At 37.0% G+C, this 23845-nt stretch overlaps 4 protein-coding genes across 4 annotated transcripts; 2 read left to right on the plus strand and 2 right to left on the minus strand.

Annotated features, from left to right (window-relative positions):
* Positions 1-2463: 2463 nt before the first annotated feature.
* On the minus strand, positions 2464-5713 carry LOC109211013 (pentatricopeptide repeat-containing protein At1g03540). The gene has a single exon (XM_019374508.1). It carries the CDS (start codon positions 5642-5644, stop codon positions 3851-3853), a length of 1794 nt encoding a protein of 597 aa, XP_019230053.1. The 5' UTR covers positions 5645-5713; the 3' UTR covers positions 2464-3850.
* A 1216-nt stretch (positions 5714-6929) lies between these two features.
* LOC109211009 (syntaxin-124-like) lies at positions 6930-9141 on the minus strand. Its single transcript, XM_019374500.1, has 2 exons — positions 8392-9141; positions 6930-7428 (listed from the first exon to the last, which is right to left on the minus strand). The coding sequence occupies exons 1-2, from the start codon at positions 8901-8903 to the stop codon at positions 6996-6998; spliced, it is 945 nt and encodes a 314-aa protein (XP_019230045.1). The 5' UTR covers positions 8904-9141; the 3' UTR covers positions 6930-6995.
* A 3552-nt stretch (positions 9142-12693) lies between these two features.
* On the plus strand, positions 12694-14950 carry LOC109211006. The gene is made up of 3 exons (XM_019374497.1): positions 12694-12729; positions 12874-12947; positions 13642-14950. The coding sequence occupies exons 1-3, from the start codon at positions 12694-12696 to the stop codon at positions 14948-14950; spliced, it is 1419 nt and encodes a 472-aa protein (XP_019230042.1).
* A 2523-nt stretch (positions 14951-17473) lies between these two features.
* On the plus strand, positions 17474-19770 carry LOC109211007. The gene is made up of 9 exons (XM_019374498.1): positions 17474-17540; positions 17856-17963; positions 18112-18350; positions 18422-18625; positions 18811-18897; positions 18986-19102; positions 19210-19392; positions 19444-19645; positions 19751-19770. The coding sequence occupies exons 1-9, from the start codon at positions 17474-17476 to the stop codon at positions 19768-19770; spliced, it is 1227 nt and encodes a 408-aa protein (XP_019230043.1).
* The last annotated feature ends 4075 nt before the right edge of the window (positions 19771-23845 follow it).

The raw sequence follows: 23845 nt of genomic DNA on the forward strand, positions 1-23845 counted from the left end.
TCCCACAAGTGCAGAAAGTAGGACCAACGAGGTTGTCGAGCAGGGGGAGCACTTGATGAGGTTATTGAGCGGAGGAGCAACTTGATAATGGTGCCGAGCAAGTGGAGCACCCCACTCAGGGAGAAGAACAACCTCAACCTCTGAGGAGATCAGATAGGCCAAGGGTAGAGTCATGCAGGTACCTTTCCACAAAGTATGTGCTCATCAGTGATAAGGGGGGCCAGAAAGTCCTAAGGAGGTGTTGTCCCATCCAGAAAAGAACTAGTGGATGAAAGCCATGCAAGAAGAGATGGAATCTCTACAGAAAAATGGCACGTACAGGCTGGTTGAACTTCCAAAGGGTAAAAGACCACTCAAATGCAAATAGGTCTTTAAACTCAAGAAAGATGGAAATGGCAAGCTGGTCAGATACAAAGCCCGATTAGTGGTAAAAGGTTTCTAACAGAAGAAAGGTATTGGTTTTGATGAAATTTTCTCACCTGTTGTCAAAATGACTTCTATTCTAACAATCTTGAGCTTAGCAGCTAGCCTAGATCTTGAAGTGGAGCAGTTGGACGTGAAAACTACATTTCTTCATGAAGAATTGGAAGAGGAGATTTATATGGAGCAGCCAGAAGGATTTGAAGTAGCTGGAAAGAAACACATGGTGTGCAAATTGAATAAGAGTCTTTATGGATTAAAATAAACACCAAGGCAGTGGTACATAAAGTTTGATTCATTCATAAAAAGTCAAACATACATAAAGACCTATTCTGATCCATGTGTATACTTCAAAAGATTTTCTGAGAATAACTTTATTATATTATTGTTGTATGTAGATGACATGTTGATTATAGGACAAGACAAAGAGTTGATTGTAAAGTTGAACAGAGATTTGTCCAAGTCATTTGATATGAAGGACTTGGGTCCAGCACAACCAATTCTAGGGATGGAGATAGTTCGAGAGCGAACAAGCAGAAAGTTGTGGCTATCTCAGAAGAAGTACATTGAACGTGTACTGAAACGCTTCAACATGAAAAATACTAAGCCAGTCAGCACACCTCTTGCTGATCATCTAAAGTTGAGCAGGAAGATGTGTGAAACAACAGTGGAGAAGAAAGGGAACATGGCTAGAGTTCCTTATTCTTCAGCAGCCGGAAACTTGATGTATGCAATGGTATGCACCAGACCAGATATTGCTCATGCAGTTGGTGTTGTTAGCAGGTTGCTTGAAAATCCAGGAAAGGAACATTGGGAAATAGTCAAGTGGATACTGAGGTACCTAAGAGGTACTGTAGGAGATTGCTTGTGTTTTAGAGGATCTGATCCAATCTTGAAGGGCTACACGAATGCTGATATTGCAGGTGATCTTGATAACCGTAAATCTACTACAAGATACATGTTCACATTTTCAGGGGAGCTATATCATGACAGTCGAAGTTGCAGAAGTGTGTTGCACTCTCTACAACTGAAGCAGAGTATATTGCCGCTACTGAAGCTGGCAAGGAGATGTTTTAGCTGAAACGGTTCCTTCAAGAGCTTGGACTACATCAAAACGAGTATGTCGCGTATTGTGACAGTCAAAGTGCAATAGACCTTAGCAAAAACACCATGTATCATGCAAGGACGAAGCATATCGACGTGAAATATCACTGGATTCGAGAAAGAATAGAGGATGGATCTATACAAGTCAAGAAGATCCATACAAGTGAGAATCCTTTGAATATGCTGACTAAGGTAGTACCAAGAGACAAGTCCGAGCTATGCAAAGAACTTGTCGGCATGCACTTAAACTAGAATCTCCAGTGTTACCTCCTTCAGGTGAATGAGACTGTTACCTCCTTCAGGTGAATGGGACTGGAGGAGGAGATTTGTGGGGTCCAGCCCCATATGTGAAAGAAGAAAAGCTTCATTCTTGGTTTTGTCAAGCCAATCAGAAAAGCTTATTTTGCTACACAAATTCTTCATAATTTCCAAGATGACAGTTTATCAAATTCATAAGGTACTTCCCCAGTTCCGGGATTCATCTATGCATGGTTATGTTATTTCGATACCCGATGGAAGCCTTCTTCTCCAGTTTGAGAATCATTGATCAACTAAGCAAGATAGTATTCCAAAAGTTCCTGTCAATTTTATCAATGCGGCCCTTCATCAAGTTGTACTACGTTCTTAAGTTCCTAAATGTGCTCCATATAATATACAAGGGATTGTTTTATGTTTACCTCAAAGATAACTGACTATTTTGGGTCTTTTCTCTTCTATTTACATCAAACCTAGTAATAAGAAGTTATAGCTGCACTTTTTACTTTTCAACAAGCTGCAGTTGCCCCTTGGTATCCTTTAAGGAAAGAAAAGGAGTTCCTTCCTGGGAACTAAGAGGAGTAATATAATAAGGTTTGTTAATCCCACATCGCTAGAAACTGAAAAACAGAGAGTTGAGAAACATTATAGAAGCAGAGGCCCGAGCACTAAGGAAAGCATACCTTTCTCGGCCTTTTGGCTAAGATCAAGTGTAGTATCTGTTCTTATCAGTTTAATATCTGATATGTGAGCCATCGGCTCACACGATATTAACTCAATTTTTTAAGGGGAAAGGTTCATCAAGGTAGCTTGCTATCTGGACCTTTGCGCGTCGCCCTGGTCTTGCACTATTGCTTGGGCCTGGCGCATCCCACCAACTCAAGTGTTAATGTTTTATGTTTGAGTTGCGCTTATGTTGGCATGTTCTGCTGTTTTTGTTTTTACTATATGCTGGCTCGGAGCTGTTGTGCAAATTACAATGAAATACTTCTCTCCTCCCAAACCAAGCACCCCCCGCCCCAGAAAAGAAAATACCCCTCACAAACTATGTAGCATTTGGACATAGATTTTGTTGAAACTTGAAAAAGAATAAGTTTTGGAAGTTGAAGTTGTATTTGGGTATGCATTTTATTTAGAAAAAAAGTTGAAGTTTTATGATTGAAAGAACATTTTTCATCCAAAAACTGCCCTAAACCAGTTTTTCAGAAAACAAGCGATGTTTTCAATTTTTTTTTGGAAAAAGGTAACTAAAATCTATAGCCAAACAGGAACTATAGATTCCATTTAAGCAGCACCTAGTAATAATTAGTTAGCAGCACTTTTCAACAAGCTGCAGTTTGCTCTTTTTATCCTTCAAGAACAGAGTGCATTACAGTTTGCTCTTGTATGAATCTCTTGGTTCATACTAGAGATTCATTTTCAGTTAATATGGGGAAAGAAGAGATGCAACCTAATAAAAGTATCAGCTTTGAAACTCTGATAAATTTCATGGTGATTGACAATACAATTTCAAGATGTAACAGGATAAGTTCAACTAAGGGAAGAAAGCTTTGAAAAAATCAGCTTTTTTCTTCTGCTGTCAATGTTTATAAATAATCTCAAAGAATTCGACAATTCTATTTCCACAATGTTGCACATAGCTGAAAGCATTCTCACGATTTTGGTCGGTCATGTTATCGAAAAGCTTGTGTCACTAGAAACTCTTCCTTTCCTAAAAGACTGAGATCAAGATGTGTCAGGTCCCTACATTTTGAACTATTAGGAAACCTTAAGGCTATCAATATTATGGGTTGAGATCTCTATATCCAGTGACGTGTCCGCTATACACGTCTATAATGCTGGATACTCTGACAACTGGTCTTCATACTGCATGCTTACCTCAGTCCAAGGAATACATATAAGCGAGGACTACAAGTTGCAGTTTGTAACAAGGGTCATCCTGAAAGGAATAAAATTGATAAATGTGCTATCATGTATCCGTGTTATCATCTTGAGCGCTTTCAGGAAAGTCTTTGTAGGGGCAACCTGATAGAGTTCTTCACTGAAAAGGCTATAACCTGATAGTATTCGTTTAAATCCAGCTCTTTCCGGTTATCTTATTCACTCTTTTTTCTTGCATCTGCCGCCGAATCTCAAGAGCATCAGCCCACCGGCCTACTGCTCTGTACACATTTGCTAGAAGAACGTAACTCAAATGATAATCAGGTTTTAGTTCCATCATTTTCTTTGCAATACGCTCCGCAACAGTAGGATTTGTACTACTAGTACAAGCGCCAAGTAAGGTAGCCCAAAGGGAAGCATCGTTTCTGAATTCCGCACCTTGAATCAAGCTTTCAGCTTCTTCTACCTCTCCAACCCGACCAAGAAGATCAACCATGCAACTATAATGCTCAATATGAGGTTTGATACCATACTCATTAATCATTGAGAGAAAATACTTTCGCCCTTCATCAACCATACCGCTGTGACTACAAGCAAAAAGAACCGCGATAAAGCTGATATAATCTGGCTTAACACCTTCACTAATCATCTCCTCGAATACTGCAATAGCTTTTGTGCCTTTCCCATTCTGAGCAAATCCAGATATCATCGAGTTCCAAGTAACCGAGTTCCTAACCTTCATTTGGCGAAAAATGACATAGGCATAATTATCAAAGCCACATTTTGCATAGAGATCAACAAGAGCTGATTCCACAATAACATCGTTCCCGCCACCTCTCCTCAAATACTGGCAGTGAACTTCCTTCCCCGACTTCAAAGCTGCCAACCCTGCACAGGCACGAAGAACAGTTCCAAAGCTATAAAGATCAACCTCCCCCATCATCCTAAAAAGCACGATGACAACGTCAAAGTCACCCTTTTGACAGTATCCGCCCATCAACGCGCACCATGACACAAAATTCCTCTTAGCCATTCGGTCAAAAACACGCCGAGACTCATCAACCAGCTCACATTTTGCATACATATCAACTAAACTACTATCGACAACAACATTCCCACAAAGTCCACTTGTCACAATCTTAGCATGAACTTCTCTACCTTGCCTCGACCTACCCGAATTACCCAATGCAGTCAAAACACTCCCAAACGTAAACAAATCCGGTGACAACCCATTCTTCCTATGCATTAAATAAAACAACCTCAAAGCCTCCTCATGCATTTCACACCTCGTAAGACCCGAAATAACCGAAGTCCAACAAACAGCATCTGGTTCAGGCAATTCATCAAACAGTTTAACTGCATCACCAGACTCATAACTCTTCCCATACATATCGATCAACGCACTCACAATCACATTATTCTCATAAAATCCACGGGTAATCACAACACCATGAAACCCACGGCCCAATTTCAAAATCCCAATTTCAGAACAAGCTTTAATCACAGCAGACAAAGTGAACCCATTTGGCTCAAAACCCAAACCTATCATTTCCCCAAACAATTTCAAAGAAACATTAGGCTTTCCTATTTTAACATACCCAGTTATCATTGAAGACCAAGCAACAACATCCTTGTACAACAGGCCATCAAAGAACCTACGAGTCTCCGAAAAAGTGGGACCCAATTTGAAATACAAAGCAAGCAAGCTGTTCCCGACAAAACGGTCATTTTCGAGGCCCGTTTTGATGACGTAGGCATGGAATTGAAGCCCGTGATTGAATGAATGGGCTTTCGTACATGCTTGTATTAATGTGGCGTATAATATTGGTTTTGAGGAGATTTTGTTAATGGTATTGAGAAGGTTTAGAGATTGAGATAGTAAACCTGACCTGCAAAGTTGGATTATTTCGGATTCTTTGGAAGGAGGATTTGTGAGGGAAGTAATAGAGCTGTAATGGCGTTTGATAAATAGTTTCAAGAACATGACATACACTGCTGAGGAAGAAAATCAGCAGTTCGAGTGCCTTTTTTGAAATTTAGCGCTTTTCCTACATTTGTTGGGCTGCTTTTACTAGAGAAAATGATAAAAATAGTCCTTTATGTTTGGGGATATACTAAAAGGGTCCCTTAAATATATAACGTATAAATTTTTTAGCAGTTTTAATCCTCTATAAGTTTGCCAAAAGTAAGTAGTTTTTTTTTATATCTGTCAAATGTTAATAAACTCTAGATTTAATAGGAAATTTCTCAAATCCTAGAAATGGCAACAACAACAAACTGCACAAAACATCAGAAATAGATAAAAATCGTAGAAATCGTACCTCACTTAAAATATTCAGATCCAACGGGTAAGCAAAATACTACACGCAAAAGTAGAGGGGGATTCAAAATTTTGATTTGGTGGATTCACCTTTTAAATCTTTACCGTTTACTTCATTGTATACGTGTGTGTGCGCGCACCAGTGGCAGCTCAAGCACAATTGGGGCCTAAAGCCAAAATTTAATATGAGGTCTAAATTTTTAAAAAGAAGTTAATTATAAAATATATTTTTGTTTGAAATATATTATTCTAGCTTTTGAGATATAAAGTTGTTAATAATCTTTTTATAATCGATATTATCTAATGAAGGAGTAAAAAGTAAAAAATTGGAACATTAAAAAAACTATATATATATATATATATATATATATATAAAGAGCTTTCTTTCCCTTTATATTAAAAACTCTCTGCTCCCATGCGTGAATTTATGACAAGTATATGGGGCACGTGAACCCATGGTCTTTTCGCCAAATTAGGTATTTTATGTATATATTTTTTTTAGAATTGGACTAATAGTTTCTGCGGCACCCATGCAAAGAGACTAAATGGTGCACTTAGTTGTTTACCTAAATGGACTAATATGCTCCATCTCAAAATTATTGGGATCATTTATACCATGCAAACAAGGTTGCATGCACCTCGGCTCAAAACTCCATCATTTAAATTATTCATGTCTACTATAAAAATACATCAATTGGAAAGAAGTAAAGCCTTAGAACTTTTACATCCTAAATCCACAGGCCAGTCGAGCTATGATAATATGCTTGCAAAATTCTGCGTACATCACTATTCACATTCAAACATATCGCACTGTTTTCTCTCTACCGGCACAATGATTACACAGATTAATATAAGGATATAACTATGTATGTACAAAATGAAGCAAGCCATTAATATGACAGAAGTTACTTCTATAAGTATTGTCACAAAACAAAAGGCGAGATGACAATGAATAAAGAAAAGAAATTCTTACAATGAATAATATTTCCAAAGGGTCTTTTCTTTTTAATATTTTCTATAATCGGCTAGTAATTAAAGGTGACCAAAGTGGAAAAGTAAGGACAACAATAAGCAGAATGATAAGGAGAATGGCAATGCAAGTACATTTTCTTGAGCTTTTTTGTAACTCTCTAGCCTCTTGGAGTTGATCAGTACCTCTTCTAACAAATGAACTTGCATGTGCCACATGACTCTCTATATCATTCAATTGTTGTCCTTGTGCTTCCACTAATGCAGCCATGTCTAGAAAAATTTGATGTAGCTCAATTAAGTTCTTCTCAATTTCTTTTACAGCATCATGTCTTTCTTGAATTTCTGATATGGTGTCCATAATTTGTCCCCTTCCTTGTTCTTGAATCGCCTTCTGGAGAAACGACTCGCTCTCTCCACTTGATATCAAATTCTCTATCAGATCATCGTCTGCTTTCTCTCCTGTCACGGTGAAATACCTGTTGAAGACATAAATAAGTAAACAAATAGATTTATTGAGAATGAATGTTGAGCTAGTTTCAAGATCTATGAACAAGTCCATTTGAGAAAATAGAAAGATATAGGTGAAGCAAGTTGAAGCAAGGTTGCAGGCTAAGTTGCTCGGACTCATGTGCGGGTGTCCGATACGGGTGCGGATCTAGTGGTCAGATCCTTCATGATCTAAATTTTAAGATTCGGGGGTACGGATACGGGTGTGGGGTTTCGGCTAAACGTTATTCAAATATCTAAAAATAAAGTTATAAAAACATGTCTAAATTATGAGACGTTATGTGAAAACTTACAAGGTATTCCGAGAATTAGGAGAAACATTAATCAAGATGAGAATCTGAGAAGGAGATAAAAGGAAAAGGACTAGCAAAGTAATTTTATATACAAGGTATTCCATTTTCTTCAGTTTCACCATATCTTTTGTTTTACTTAAGAAATTACTGTATCTGTCCCGAATTGCTCCGCCAAATTTGGTTAAAGTTCCCAAAATCGGTTGACCAGATTCGGTATGGATCCCTTACCCACACTCTCACCCATATCGTGTTGACACAGGTGCGACACCAAAAGTGAAGAGTTAGCAACTTGGGTTGCCAGGCCCTTATTTCACTAAACCAAAAAGGGAGAAAGTTGACTTTGATATAAAATACAGTTTCTGTTTAGATTAGTTTCTTAGCGAAAAACAAGGCATGAAGTAAGGGCGTAGCTGTTGTGCAAAAGCCGTTGCTCCTTAGCGCGTTCGTTTTCATGCTCGTTAACGCCCATATCCTTGTTGTATATATTAGTTAGAGTTATAAAGGACTTAGAGGAAAGCCTTTTGAAAAACTTACTAATAGATAGGGAATGTGCTCAAAGATATAAGAGATAGGAAGTCGCTTGCTCTCTCTCTAATAGTTTAAACTTTTAGATAAAATTAATATACAATTTAACAGTACCTTCTCGCCACCGTTTCCTTGTATTCTGAATTCATTCTTGCTCTCAATGCTTGAAAATCATCCATGAGAACTTTTAATTTCTTCCCTAAACCGCTAACTACAGAAGTCCTCGTTCGATCAGCAGAGGATCCTGGACCACAACCTGGAATTTTCCTATGAGCTGCATTGGATTTTTCCAAAGCTTCAAGCTTTCCTTTGATGATCTTAACTCGTTTCAATACCTGTGTCACATCATTGTCCATTCGAGACCTAATTTCCTTCACAGTTTTGGCACTATGCACAGTTTTGCTCTCTTCATTTGATTCTTGTAATCTTTTATAAAGCTTCTCAACATCTTTCATATCTTCTTTCACATTCTCTACATCTTCAAAGAATTTAGCAAGATCAATGCTTTCATTCTGGGAAGGGTCGAGGCCGGACCCTCCTCCGGCCCCGGCTTCCAGATCATCCATCTGGACCTGTTGTTTCAGGTCCTGATATTTTTTTAACGAAGGAGAAAACAAGTCATTCATCTTTTCGCCACCTTAAATAATAATTTCCTTTCCTCTATTTCTTCAAAATATAATCTAAACTAGCTTTGATTTTCTCTTGTCTAAGCCTTCTCTCTTCAATCCTTATAATATTTGCAATTAGAATGATAGGTTTATGGCCATGTCCAAAGGGGTGATGAAGAATTGGTAAAGGAAAAAGAAGAAGAGAAGGTGACAAGAGAAAAGCCTTCATTAAGAGACAATAACAAACCAAATTCATTTGTTCGGTGAAGATTTGAAAGTCATATTATTAGAGGTAAATTTCACCAAAACAAACTTGAGGACAGTCGATAAAAAAGGAAGAATTTTTATTTTTGCCACTTGACCTTTGCCTCATATAAACATATATAGCCGAAGAACCTGGTCTATATTTGGCCAAATATATAGGAAACTAAATTGCTTTTCTTTAGTAATTAACAAAAGATATTTATAGACTTGTTTTACGTTTTGGGAATGACAGTACACTTTTAATCTTTTATAGTTGTGTCAAAGTTTCATGTCGTGAAAAAAAAGTTAACACAATTAGGTCATTATAAGATAATTATTGATAAGTTTCTATGATAAAATGAATCTGATGACATGATAAGTAGTACGTCATAATACATTAAACTACATTGATCGTGTAAAAAAATAATTCTTTATACAATTAGTCTATACTAGTATTAGGGTACACGCTTTGCGCGTGTAACCATACTGACGATAAAATTTAAAATAATTTACGTAAATAATATTAACTTATGTGATTGAGTTATAAAATAAAATTTTAAAACACAACAAGCTTTTGAAATATTTTCATGTAAAATATTTTTCTTCGTACCGAACATACCCTTTATGTAATAATTATATTATTACAACATATTCATATATGTTCTTTATGACAAATAAAACACTTGGCATGTAGACGATAATCTAATTTTGTCTTATTCAAGTGTTTGAGTTTTCTAATCTCATTATCCTTAAAAATATACTTAAAATTAGATAAAAATTCGTATAATTATTTTTTATATTATATTTAGGTATTTTTACTAAATTTTGACTATTAAATCTTTCATCCTTTAAACTATGTAGCAACGCCTAATATTTTAGGAATTTAATAGTATTATCTACACCCGAAATGAAACTAACATCTAGTAATTTAATATTATTTAAATCCTAAATGAAAAATATTATTTTACAGATGTGAAATTAGCCAAGTCAAAAACATGAAATAAAAACTATATAATAAAAAATTGTTGATGCAACAATAAAAATAAATTATTGATATGCATGCAAACGTGCTTGCAAAATACGAAATAGCAAAAGATGTTGATATTAGTAAAAGAAACAACACCTGGAACCGCGATGTTGGAATAGGACGAACTTTGATGATTAAATTGTGATATTGTAGCTTCTTTTATCACTACTAGAAAATGGACCTATGGCAACAGTTTCTTAGCAACGGTTCACTAACCGTTGCCATAGATAGGTTATAGTAACGGTTACAACCGTTACCATAACACTTGGGTGATATCGGCACACTATGACTATCAAACCGTTCCAATTGTAGTGGAACCGTTGCCATAGAATAATTTTCCGCTACGGTCCTTAAACCGTTCCAATAGACTGATATAATTAATTTTAATTATGTAAAAATTAAAACCCCTTTTCCCAGCAAATCCACCCACCGTCATTAGATACATCGGGAATTAACGACCCATCTCCTTCTTTTTTCTCTCAAGCTTTATTCCATTAAAATCCTTTCTTCACTCCTAAAATCCAGAAACAATCCTCTCTTCAATCCTAAAATCCAGAAATAGATTCATCTCAAAATCCTCTCTACCTCTAATGTATTTCATTCTCCTTATAGATTCATCTCAAGGATAGAAGAAAATTCCCTAAATCCCCAAATTCCAAAATCAAAATTATGCTCGAATCGGAGAAGCTGTCCAAACGGATGTGTAAGATCTTCAAATAAACCACACTCCAAAAAATAAACTCAACGAATAGAGCAATTTGATAAACCAGAGATCAAGAAGAAGAAAATACAAAGACAACAGAGAAGAACAAAGCTAGGTTTTCGTGAAACAAGCGCAATTCTTGATTGTAGAGGTTCTTTAAAAAGGGCTATTGTTGGTGCATGTCTTCTGATTATCCTGAGAGGTATGTTAATCTCAGCTATTTGCCGTGATTGTTGGTCAGATGGAATTTTATTTCTTGCTCCTTTCCTCTGTTACATTGGTTAGAGTCGAAATGCTTTGCTTACTTTGGACTTCATCAAAAATGAAAATTTTCGTTTTAGTATTTTGAAGGAAGTTAATTTCTGTGACAAAATGCCTTTTTTCTATATCTATATGTAGTTCGAGCCGAAAGTAGCTATGATTCACACTTCTGGGTATTAAGAGGAAGTTAGGTGTCTCTTTTGTTTGTTGAAATGTGCAATAAGTGAAATAATGTGGTTCATTATTTCCTGATTTTGGTTTTCACCCTTAATGTTTAAGGGTTAGGTTTTTGTTTTGTTTGGATTGTACTCCTAATAGCTGTAAAACCTAGAGAAGTAGGGTTTGCAAAATAGATAAATAAATAAAAATCGATGGATATATCAATTGTTGGTAGAATTATTTTTCCTTTAATTGTTCCTATTTCTTTTCACTTGGGCAGTATGTTCTCTTGCGTGCCTTTGATTTACTCAGTATTTAGATTACGAATGATAATGCTTCTGTTTCCTTCTTTGGTAATTGTTGTATTTACTTGTTCTTAAGAATGGGAAGATAGTAAGTAAAATATTTTTTTCATCTTTCTTTTTTATGTTCCTAGAATTCTGCTGGTGGAGATTCTGGAATTTCTGGCGTTCAAAGTTTAGGTCAGATCACTTATAGCAAGGTTATCACTTAGTCTTAAAGTCCCAATACTTTATTGTACTTTTCTTTTTTGTCATCAGTAGACATTGCCTGCTTTTCTAAAGTTGAAACTTTGCTCTACATAGTTCACTATTTTCTGGCTTCTTTGTCACGTCCATTATCAGTAGTGATTCGGGTACAAAAGGGAAGCAAATGCTTCTTTCGACAAGTCTCAATGGCCCCTTTATACATATCCTCCAAAGTGTACTTGAATTGAAACCACATATCTGTCAGCTTCTTTGACGAAAAATACACCATCTCTGTTAATTCCTTGACGAATCAAATAATGCTTATTGAGAGTTAGAAAAAAGAATCAAATATTCTACATGACGAATGATTATTGGTCGTTTCTGACCTCACTACCTCGTATAATGCTAGCAGTCTAGATAACTTTTTCATGAGATAATAGTGATTTGGTCGCTAGTCTTTTCTTTGTCTTATTTAATTGAATCTTTGTGAAGCTAAGTCAAAGCTCTATTAAGCTTGAACTTCTTAGTGTAAAGAAGAAAAACCTGGACAGGAAGCTGATAACTCTTTTCTTTTCAATTTTCATTGGTAAATGAACAAACACAAGAGTTAGGGAATAACAGAAGTGGCACCGCAAAACACACGCTTGTGAAATGCGACCCGCATTTATTCGTACGGAATGAATCCCATTCGCTTGAATTGTGGTAGATGATGCCTGACTTCTGCTCCTAATGGGAGTCTATTAGTAACAATCTAAAGAGCTACTGATGGAATATGAGAAATATAGATGGACGATGTACTAGCACCAACTTGTACAGAAAATGAAATACTCATGTGTATGGCTTTTTGGTGCAACCTAGAGGATGTTAGAGACAGTGTTAAAAAAAATCGTCCACTTCCTCACTTTAAGCGAGAAGCGAAGCGGAGCGATGGGTTGGTCGCTACCCCAACTAAAAGCGGCTCAGGTACAGAAAAGCGACCGCTTCTCTCTAAAAAGCGAGAAGCGATGAAGCTGTCGGGAGAGGAAGAAGCGATCGCTTCTTAAATTAAAAGGCCCAAACGAGTCATTTTCAATTAAAAGACCCAAATCGTTGAGTCTTCTGTTTTAGACACTTCTTCAGCAGCAAACTAGGGTTCTAAACCAGCCTTTTCTTCCTCAAAAACAGCTTTCAATTTTCAACAGGTATGTTTTTATTTTCATTCTTCTTCTTCTTCTTCTTCTTCTTCTTCTTCTTCTTCTTTTTCTTTTTCTTTTTTCTTTCTAAACGTCCAAAAAGCGCCGAAATGCTGGCGATTTTTTCAGAAAAATTCTGCCCCATTTCTGCCCAGATTCTGCCCAATTTCTGCCCAATGATATATTTTTTATTCTTAGTTCTTATTGCCTTTATCATTTTGTGCTTTAATTGATGCTACTCTTTAGTTTTTTAATTCAAGTATTGAACATTTGCTTACAATTACATGTGTTGTCTATGCCGTATTTATTTTAATTTTTTTTTTAACATTCCGCTTCGCTTATCGCTTTTCGTAAAATGGGGGTTGTCGCTTTTCCTCGCTTCACGCTATTTTCAACACTAGTTAGAGATGAGAATAGCATGCTTGATTTCTTTGATTCACTACACAACTATAGATGTCAACCAGAAACTACTTTCATTCTTATTATATCCAACATCAACTCATTAACTCTCCAAGCCATGTTGAACTTTCGTTGACACTAAGAACAGATCTCTTCTCTAATGATTTTATAATTCTTTCTCAATGCAAAAATTGCTTTACTATTTGTAACTCTTTGACTTCATCCCCTTTATGTTTTGGTCATGTCAAATTAGTATGTATCTTGGTTTATTGAGTTAATTTTGTTGATTACTTTTGTCGTATAGGATTTTCATGGATAGTGTTGATAAAAGTTGGATGCATCTCCTAAGATGGACGGATGAGTATATACGTGGAGTGAATGATTTTCTTGATAAGGCATTTGAACGAGCTTCCCAAGGAAATAAAATATTATGCCCTTGCCAAAAGTGCATTAATCGCTATTGGCATTATAGAAATGTGGTGGAGGATCACTTGGTCGTTAATGGCTTTGTTGATGGTTACACCGAATGGATTTTCCATGGTGAAGGATTTTCCTCTATAATTACACCTCATCAAAGCAATAATGATGAAGGTGCTAACATGTGTGATGATATTGATGGATTACTTCATGATACATTCAGAAATGTAAAAGGTGAGCCGGTACAAGAAGAAGGGATGAGAGAGGCTCTATCTGAAGATGCTAAGAAATTTTTTAAATTATTAGAGGAAGGGAAACAAGAGTTATATCCCCGGTGTAAAAACTTTAGTAAACTGAGTTTCACCATCTGGTTGCACTTGTTTAAGTCTTTGCATGGGCTGAGTAATGTAGCCTTTTCAGACTTGTTAGAGTTGTTAAAAGAGGCATTTCCTTTTGCTAAGCTGCCAGAGTCTTTCAACAATGCTAAAAATATGATAAAAGATTTGGGTCTTCATTATGAAAAAATACATGCATGCCCTAATGATTGCATGCTATTTTGGAATAACAATGCAAATGCCGATAATTGCTCTGTTTGTGGGTCTTCTAGATGGAAAAGTTCTAATCGTGCCTTGACTAATACAAGTTCTAAAGTTCCTGCAAAGGTTTTAAGGTACTTTCCCTTGAAGCCTAGGCTTCAGAGGATATTCATGTGTCCTGAAACAGCCATTGCAATGAGATGGCATGCTAATGAACGACCTAATGATGGGAATATTAGGCATCCTGCTGATGGAGAAGCTTGGAAGGATTTCGATTCTCTACATCCTGACTTCTCCAAAGATCCACGTAATGTTAGGTTGGGTCTTTCGAGTGATCGTTTCAACCCATTTCGAACCATGAGCATATCTCATAGCACGTGGCCTGTCATGTTAATGAACTATAATTTATCACCATGGATTTGCATGAAGCCAGAATATATCATGTTGTCAATGATCATTCCAGGTCCTTCATCTCCAGCAAATGATATAGATGTGTACTTACAACCACTTATTGCAGAATTGAAGGAACTATGGGAAACTGGGATAGAAACATATGATGCTGAGACAAAGCAAACATTTCAAATGCGTGCAGCCTTGTTGTGGACAGTTAGTGATTTTTCAGCATTAGCAATGCTTTCAGGATGGAGCACCAAGGGGTAGGTTGGCATGCCCCGACTTGTAATTATGCACANACCTGCACCTACTCCTTTGTCGGGTGTAGAAGTGTTTCAAGAGCTGCTTGAATTCCACAATATTTTTGGAAAGGGCAAAAAGAAAAGACCTCGGGATAACAAGGGTCCGTGGAAAAAAATCTATTTTTTTTGAATTGTTATATTGGGCGCATAACAAATTGAGGCACAATCTTGATGTGATGCACATCGAGAAAAATATATGTGACAGTTTGCTTGGGACTTTATTGGAAATAGAAAAAAAGTCAAAGGATCATGTAAATGCTCGCTATGACTTAAAAGAAATGGGGATACGAGAGGAGTTACCACCAAGAGAAGATGATGATGGATCAGTGAGTTTGGCTAAAGCTTTTTTCTACATGGAACCAAAACAGAAAAGTATATTTTGTACCGTCATAAAAAATGCCAAGTTACCAAAAGGTTGTGCTTCAAATATTTCAGAACGCGTGCAAGTGAAGGAGATGAAAATATCAGGGTACAAGAGTCATGATGCTCATTTTATAATGCATTACTTGCTCTAGGTTGCTGTTAGAAAGACGTTGCCCAAGAGTGTTTCATTGGCCTTGATTAGGTTGGGTAATTTTTTTAGAGCCATATGTAGTAAGGTCATAAGGCGAAGAGATCTTGAAAAAATGAACTCTGAAATTGTTGAAATAAATTGTGAGCTTGAAAAGATTTTTCATCCAACATTTTTCGATATAATGCCACATTTGCCTATTCATTTGGTGAATGAAATTAAGCTTGGGGGTCCAGCTCATCTTCGTTGGATGTATCCCATTGAGAGGAACTTATGTAAATACAAGGCATTTGTTCGTAATCGATCTTGTCCAGAAGCATCGATAGCAGAGGGATTTTTGGCAGAAGAGTGTTTGATTTTTTGTTCAAGATACCTACATGACAGTGTGAAGACAAGATTCAGTAGATACCCAATTGTAGATGATGAGTGCCCTCAAAATTTGTCATCCATATCCCCTGTTATAGGCCATCCAATTGGAAGTAAGAAGAAAAATACTTTTCACATGGATCCACAGTTATGTTATGAAGCACATCGATATGCTCTGTTCAATACTGGAGATGAACAAGTGGAAAAATTTATCGAGTAAGATAAGTTATATAACACTTATTCTATACTTCATTTTTAATGATATGATTGATCTTGAAATATTCATGATTGCAGAATTTAATTGGTAATCGCAGTAGATTAAATGCATGGGAAAGGGCAAGAAATCATAGTCGGGAATTCAACAATTGGTTTGCTGAGAAAGTTAAAAATATTGAAGTGCCCGATTATGTAAGATGGCTAGCTAAAGGGCCTAATGCAATCGCCAAAAGATATAGTGCATATTTCATTAATGGATATCGATTTCATACTGTAGAACGAGATTCCCGATGCAAGTCTTAAAACAGTGGAGTGACTTTATTAGCAACAACCGATAGCTTTGCTAGCTCTAGGGACCAAAATTCCATCGATGATGAGGTTATCTATTATGGAGCTATTCAGGATATTATTGAGATTGATTATTGGGGTTGTTTTAGTGTTGTACTATTTAGATGCGACTGGTTTCGTAATGAAATAGATGAATACGGGTTAACCCGTGTGCACTTTAAGAAATTATGTAGCACAGATGACCCTTTTGTGTTAGCATCACAAGTTTATCAAGTTTTTTATGTGGAGGATCCTGTTGAGAAAGATGTTTATTATACAAGGAATAAAGACCCTGTTGATTTATATGATTTAGAGGAAGAGAATTGCCCCAATATTGAAGATGCATTTTGGAGGGAGCCTAATGATGACATTGGTTCCTTAAGTGGATTAGTTCATGTTGACGTTAGGTGCTCAAGAGACGATGTACCCGTTGATGTCGTTGAAATTCCATCTAATGCGCAACATTCACATGATACAATTATAGAAACATCGAAAGAGGAGGATGAGTTTGATGATACTGATTGGGACTGGATGGAATCAGATGATGAAAGAAGAAACTTCTGAAATTCTTTTAAATATATTCTGTTTAGAGTGAGTAATAATTTTTTTGTCAATATTTTATAATTACTCTTGTTTATATAATTTTAATAATTTTTTTTTCTTTAGTATTTTAGTCTAACATGGTTCAATTTTGCAGGATTTGGGATCTTCTAGTATTTTAGCAGCTCTTGGTGACGTTAATATACATCAGTAAATCAGGAAATCAGAATTCTTCATTTGTGTTTGATAGAGGTAGGTGAATTCGTCATTAAGAAATCTAAATTTAATTTTCTGACTCCAGCAGTGTACTGCACTTTGTTTCATGTTTTGAGAAGTGCTCATCGATGAATTTTGACATGCTTCACTTTGGTTACTCATTACTCTCTTAAGAAGTTCATGCACTTCGATGATACTTTATTTCAGTGAAAATGTTGGATTCTTATGTGTTGGAGCTGTTTTTGTTACTTGTGTTGTAGTTGGTACTGTCTCCTTATGTGTTGCTGAGCAATGTATTAGGATTGATAAGAAATGTTGGATTCAGTTAGTCCATTGTTACCGGTTACAGCTAGTATGTTGTCAAAGGAAGCATCAAAGTGTATACCAGCATTACTTATATCAAATAAACTTATTTCTTATTTAATTTTCTGAATTTGACAGGAATTTGAATAGTCATGAATCAGGAAGGACACTCAAGTAAATACAAAAAAGCTAAAAATTGCATTGCAGCCGGATCACTTGCATCTTTGCTGAACCAAAAAATTTCATCGTTGAAAACAAAAAAGAGTTGTTCAAGCTACAAGGACAAATGACAAGCATCAGCTGAATTTAATTGAAAAATAACTTCCGCGATTAGGAGCTCAAGTGCAAGAAAAATTATTTCAACTGCCTCTGCCTTCTGCTTCTCCTCCAGCACAAACTGTACATGAACAAGTGCAGCAAAATTCACTGAACTCTACCTCTCTTGCATCACAAGCAGTACGTGAACAATTGCAGCAACTGCCACTGGATTCCACCACTCGTACATGAACAATTTGAGGATTCTTCCAATAATGAAACAAATGAACAATCCGAGGAACAAGGCAAGAACATATAAATTTTATTTTGTCAAATTAAAAAACAATATTGACGGGATATATGGTTATTATTCTTACTTAATATTAATGCAGGTGCTTCTGCCGAAAAAAGAAAAAGAGGCAAAACTCTGATGCCAAGTGTTCATGGTAGGAAAGAACGCAAGCTAATTGTGCTAAACGAGAACAATCAACCCATAGGTCCTACTCATGATGTTGTAGCAGAGTTGGGTAGTTTCCTTGGCACATTGGCAAGGAATGCGGCCTTTTGTCCTCTTAATATGTTTAATTGGAGGAAACTTGAAACAAAAGAAGATATGTGGAAATATATCAAGGTATGAAGTTTGCAATATTCTGTGTAGATATTTCATATTTTTACACTAACCTAACTGTACCAAATTTGTAGGGAAAATATGACATTCCTGATGCAGCAAAAAGGTGGGTTTTTGATTCAATTCAGAATGCTTGGAGAAAGTATAAGAATCAATTATTGAATGACCATTATAAAGCCTATGAGAATGACGAGCTTCGAATGGAGAATAGGCCGGTTGATGTTCCTGAATCTCAATTTAGGGATCTTCTTAATTATTGGAACTCTTCTGCCTACAAGGTAAAACTTAGTACTGTCCCATGATTTGCTGAGAATGTCTGGTTTATGTTTAATTAGAAATCACTGAACTATCTTTATACATCAAATGCACTTAAGTTACATAACTTAGTGTACAACTTAAGCTTGATTTGAATCTGTTGGGACAACTGAACTGGACAACTCTGTATTCATTGGCTGATTTGCAGAAAATGTCCCAAACCAATACCGAGAATCGCAAAAAGTTAAAATATCCACACACTACTGGCAAAAAAAGTTTTGCTCGAATATACGAGGTTTGATATTTTTTTCTTATTATTCTTTTAGATATGAACTTATTAACTTTAATCTGAAATTTTTTTATACCACTTTTTATATAATCAGGAAAAAAAGAAAGAAACTTCTGAGCCTCTATCAAGCAAGGATATCTTTGTGGCTACACGAAAAAGAAAACCCGATCGAGTATACAAGGCCTCGTATGCGGATACACTTACTAAAATTGTACGAGCTATTAATTTAAAGTTTGTTGTTATCATTTGTCTGTTCTTAGTTATTGACTTAGTGTCATATACTTTCTGATTTAATAATTACTCAATTTGGTCATGTAGGCTAAAATGGAAAAAATACAATCAACACAAGAAAGTGAAGATGGAAGTCAATCAGTTGATGCATTTGCATCTGTCATGGGACCTGAGCATCCAGGTCGCCTAAGATTGTATGGACGTGGGGTTACCAAGACTTCCTTAAAAAGAAAAGTGGGAGATTTTGGAACCTCAAGTTCTACTGATGAGGTAATGGAGCAAAAATTGGAAGAAATGGAAGAAAGGATGGAGCAATTGTAGGAAAAGTTCAATGCACAAAAAGATGCCATCGAACTACAAGTTGCAGTTAAAATCATTTCACAACTTAAGCATCTGAATCCAGATTTACGGGTTGATCCCAACATGCTAGCTTTCAATGCTCGTTCACCTGGAGAAGCTTCCTCTGCACAACAAGCTGTTGTACAACTAATCAATCGTCTATCTACTGAGAGTAATAATCAAGGTCAGTACGTACTCCACATGTTACACCCCTTCTTTTCATTGTTTCTTTCTTTCTTCTTCTCCTTCTGCTTCTTTTCTAAGGTTTCACTTTAACTCAGTTTTCCAGTGTGGTCTTATGTTGCCTAGTGAATTGATCATTTTGTTCCATATCTGCCCAGCATATCCTAGTCCATTTGAAGCTCCCTCGATCAGCATATTGTCACGACCCTAGTTCACCGACTGTGAACATGTCATGACGGCACCTAGTCCCCACGGCCAGGTAAGCCAAATATTGCAGAAATATAATAATTGCGGAAAAATAGAGGAAACCAAATTAAATACTAAAAGAAACTGTACTGAATGCCGCTCGGCATGTACAACTCAATATCACAAGTTCAAAAAAATCCCCAAAATCCGGAAACTCACGGGCAACACAGGCTACAGAAGCGAAAAGTAAAGGCTCCAAACTCCAGAATATCTAACAACCGGAAGAAGAAAAAAACTAAGTACTAGAGATAAAGTAAGAGGGACACTCGTCGGTCTGCGGACGCAGCAGATCTACCTCGAATTCTCCGTAGTCCTCCTGCCTCACTGTTAGTGCGCCTTAGTAGAGGTACCTGGATGATCTGCACATGAAAAACATGCGCATGAAGGGCATGAGTACACCACAGCGGTACTCAGTAAGTATCAAGCCTAACCTCGGTTGGGTAGTGACGAGGAAGGTCAGGGCCATACTGAGACAAAATATAGTAATAACAATAATTAACAGTATAATAATCTGACAGAAATAATAAATACAGCAGTGAAATAAGGCAGGTCAACGAGACAATAACAACCACAACAAGGACAGAGCGAACACAGAGTAAATACAACTCAATACCAATGATAACAATGAGGGTCTCCCAGGATACCGTCCTGTAGCCCTTTCCTCAACTGTCCAGTGGATCTCCCGGGATACCGTCCCGTAGTCCAACTCATATACCAAACCGAAGGATCTTCCGGGATACCGTCCCGTAGTCCAACCATCAAAATGTAGGGGGATCTATCGGGAATCTAACCCGCAGTCCCAAAGTAAAAGTGCAGGGGGATCTACCGGGAATCGAACCCGTAGTGCCAAAGTAAACAAACAAGGGGGGAGCTAGCGGAATCCCACATCCGTAGTCCCAATGTGAATGCGCAACCACAGCCAGAAACAAACCAAGGAATAAAGTACGAAAGACAGAGCAACAGATAGGATTAGCCTAGCATGCTTCACGTAGTACAGTCAAACAACTTAAGCAATTAGGCAGTTAAGTCAGCTAAATATGCTTACCAAATCTAGCACAAGTATAACTTCAAGTAGGATAAGGCAAGTAGGAAAGAAAACTAAATATCAACAACTTAAGTGAAAACCGGATTTTCACCAATTGGCTCAAGTACGCGCTCGTCACCTCACGTACAAGGCACTCAAATATCAAGAAACAATCCTAAGGGGAAAAGTCCCCCACACAAGGTTAGACAAGCCACTTACCTCGAACCGGCTCGATATCAATAGAAACCACGCCTTTGCCACGAGTATCCGACTCCAAATGGCCCAAATCTATTCAATTCAATTACATATCGTAAATAATATTGCAAACAACCGATTCCACTATTAAAATTAAAGCTAGGGCGCGAAAATAGATAAAATGACCAAAATGCCCCTCAAGACAACGTCTCGGAATCGAATAATTTTCATATTTTTAGAACCCTCGTACTCTCACGAGTCTAACCATATAAAAATCTCCTAAATTGGAGGTCAAATGCCCACTCAAAACTCAATAGTCTAGCCAATGAAGTTTTAACCCAAATTATCCAATTTTTGGTCCAAAATTCGAATTCCCATGATGTATTTGACTATATAATGATAAAGTATAACAAAAAGAGATCAAAGAAACGTTACCCAATGATTTTCTCTTCAAAACCCACTCAAAATCGCCTTCTCCCGAGCCCTCAATCGATTTTTCAAACTTATGAAATTAAACCTTCGAAATTGCTATTTCTGAACAGTGAATACCGCTTCTGCGGTCCCGCCTATGCGAAGCACGGGCCGCTTCTGCGGCTCCCTTTAAAAATCCCAGCTTCCACTCATGCGGTTCTCATCTCGCAGAAGCGGATCCGCTTCTGCGGAACTCCTACCGCTTCTGCGGTTTCCTGGAGGGTGACCAAAAGTCGCTTCTGCGACGTCCAAGGCCGCCTTCTGCGGTTCCCAGGCCGCAGAAGCGAAAATACCAGAAAGAAAAATACCAGCTGCTGCAACACTTAGAAATTTTCTCCGTTAACCACCCGAAATCATCCCGAGGCCCCCGATACCTCAACCAAAAGCACCAATACCACCTAATGAACTTGTACCAATCCTTAAAACAACTAAAACAACACCGGAAACCGATTTAATCAAAGATTCAAGCCTAAGAACTTCAAATTTCTTCCAAATACGATTTCGATCAAAAACCTAACCAAAACACGTCCGAATGACCTGAAATTTTGCACACACATCCCAAATGACATGACGGGGCTACTGCAACTTTCAGAATTCCATTCCGACCCTCGGATCAAAAACTCACTATCGGACCGGAACTTCAAAAATACAAACTTCGGCATTTCAAGCCTAAATGAGCTACGGACTTCCAAAATACATTCTGAACACGCTCCCAACCCCGGAATCACCTAACGGAGCTAACGGAACCATCGGATTTTTATTCCAAGGTCGTCTTCACACTGTTCCGACTACGGACCTTTTTTCAACACTTAAGCTCTTATTTAGGGACTAAGTGTCCCAAAACACTCTGAATCCTAACACCGAACGTCACGGCAAACCAAAATAGCAGAAATGAACTTAGGGGAAGCAGTTAATGGGGGATCGGGGTGTAAATTCCAAAAACGACCGACCGGGTCGTTACACATATCTTCCTTGCCATCTATTTCTCCTTCATTCATGATTGTATATATCATGTGATCCTCCAGATTTTGATTACTCTTTCTGATTGTGAAGTAACCTGCACATTGATATAACCCATGCAAATCCCACGCAGCTGCTGCTTTTCCTCTGTTGCACCAGTCTGGCCATCACATACTGTTGCATTTTTCATGATGGATGAATATGTTTTCCAAGAGCATTGTGATGATATCTTTGTATGATCCTCTTTGTGAATTGTAGGAGTATAGACATGCCTCCTCAACCCACCTCTTGGTGTCAATTTTGCTTGCCAACAATACATGACTGTCTTAGTGTAATGCTTGGATATTCTGGACAGCCTTCTGAATCTGCCAACTCGAGTGTCCCTGCCTTGTAGCTCTAGCCAATAGCTCTTGTTGTGTACTTTAAAATCTTGTTGTGCAAGAGTTATTCTAGGGGCTACTGCTACAACAGTAGCAACATCTGCTGCTATAGTTGGTCTTTTATAACACTGTATGTCTATATCACTGCTTTGCAACCATTAAACAAAGATGTTTTTGGAAGCTATACTTGGTTTAATAATGTTCATAGGGTTAGAAGTCCAGTTGTTGTAGAATACAAACTTCTTAAACTTATTTTTTAGCAGTTTAGGGCTAAATAGGATTATAGTCTTGGTTCTTAATTAGTATACCATATCAAGAATGTAGTTTATGTCGTCCATCATCTATTATCATGCTCTCAAATGGCATATTTATCGTGCTTTCAAATGTCATATTCAGGACTTTGCAATCTGGCAAAGCTAGAATTTTGAGTTGGTATTTAACTTATTTCTTTCACTCTCTGTTGGATTTATTACATGCTACTGAATATAATACATTTGAAAACTTTGTGCTTTATGCATTGTTTATGGACCGTACCCATTCTTATAATGATACACCAACCCTTGAAGGATAATGACTTTATTTATCCTCTTTTGTAGGTGGAGCAACTGAAGAAAGGGCAGATAGAGATTGGGAAGATCTAGACCTTACTTAAGAACTTTGAATTGTTGTCCATGTTCAAGGAATCTTTTGTTTTCAACATTTGAAACTTACTCTAACTCTTGAAGTGTTGAAATATAAAACTTATGTGATTTGGGTTAAAACATTTTGGTTTTATGGGACAATATAGATTATGAAGTGTTTTTATCTTTTTATTTATATAAATTCCAGGTTATTACAAATTATTATATATACAAAATATTCATTTACAGCCAGGGTATAACAGTCTAATAGAACCGTTCCAATAAGTCTTGCAAACCTTTCCAAT

The sequence above is a fragment of the Nicotiana attenuata genome, unplaced genomic scaffold, assembly GCF_001879085.1.
Source record: "Nicotiana attenuata strain UT unplaced genomic scaffold, NIATTr2, whole genome shotgun sequence".
NCBI lineage: Eukaryota > Viridiplantae > Streptophyta > Magnoliopsida > Solanales > Solanaceae > Nicotiana > Nicotiana attenuata.

Coding starts and splice junctions, on each gene's coding strand:
- LOC109211013 (XM_019374508.1), bottom strand. CDS start 5,644: ATGTTCTTGAAACTATTTATCAAACGCCATTACAGCTCTATTACTTCC.
- LOC109211009 (XM_019374500.1), bottom strand. CDS start 8,903: ATGAATGACTTGTTTTCTCCTTCGTTAAAAAAATATCAGGACCTGAAA. Junction 7,429..8,391: donor AAGGAAACGGTGGCGAGAAG/GTACTGTTAAAT, acceptor TGTCTTCAACAG/GTATTTCACCGTGACAGGAG.
- LOC109211006 (XM_019374497.1), top strand. CDS start 12,694: ATGGGTTGGTCGCTACCCCAACTAAAAGCGGCTCAG. Junction 12,730..12,873: donor CCCAACTAAAAGCGGCTCAG/GTACAGAAAAGC, acceptor CTTCTGTTTTAG/ACACTTCTTCAGCAGCAAAC. Junction 12,948..13,641: donor CAGCTTTCAATTTTCAACAG/GTATGTTTTTAT, acceptor TTTGTCGTATAG/GATTTTCATGGATAGTGTTG.
- LOC109211007 (XM_019374498.1), top strand. CDS start 17,474: ATGTTGGATTCAGTTAGTCCATTGTTACCGGTTACAGCTAGTATGTTG. Junction 17,964..18,111: donor GCCACTGGATTCCACCACTC/GTACATGAACAA, acceptor ATATTAATGCAG/GTGCTTCTGCCGAAAAAAGA. Junction 19,103..19,209: donor CGGATACACTTACTAAAATT/GTACGAGCTATT, acceptor TTGGTCATGTAG/GCTAAAATGGAAAAAATACA.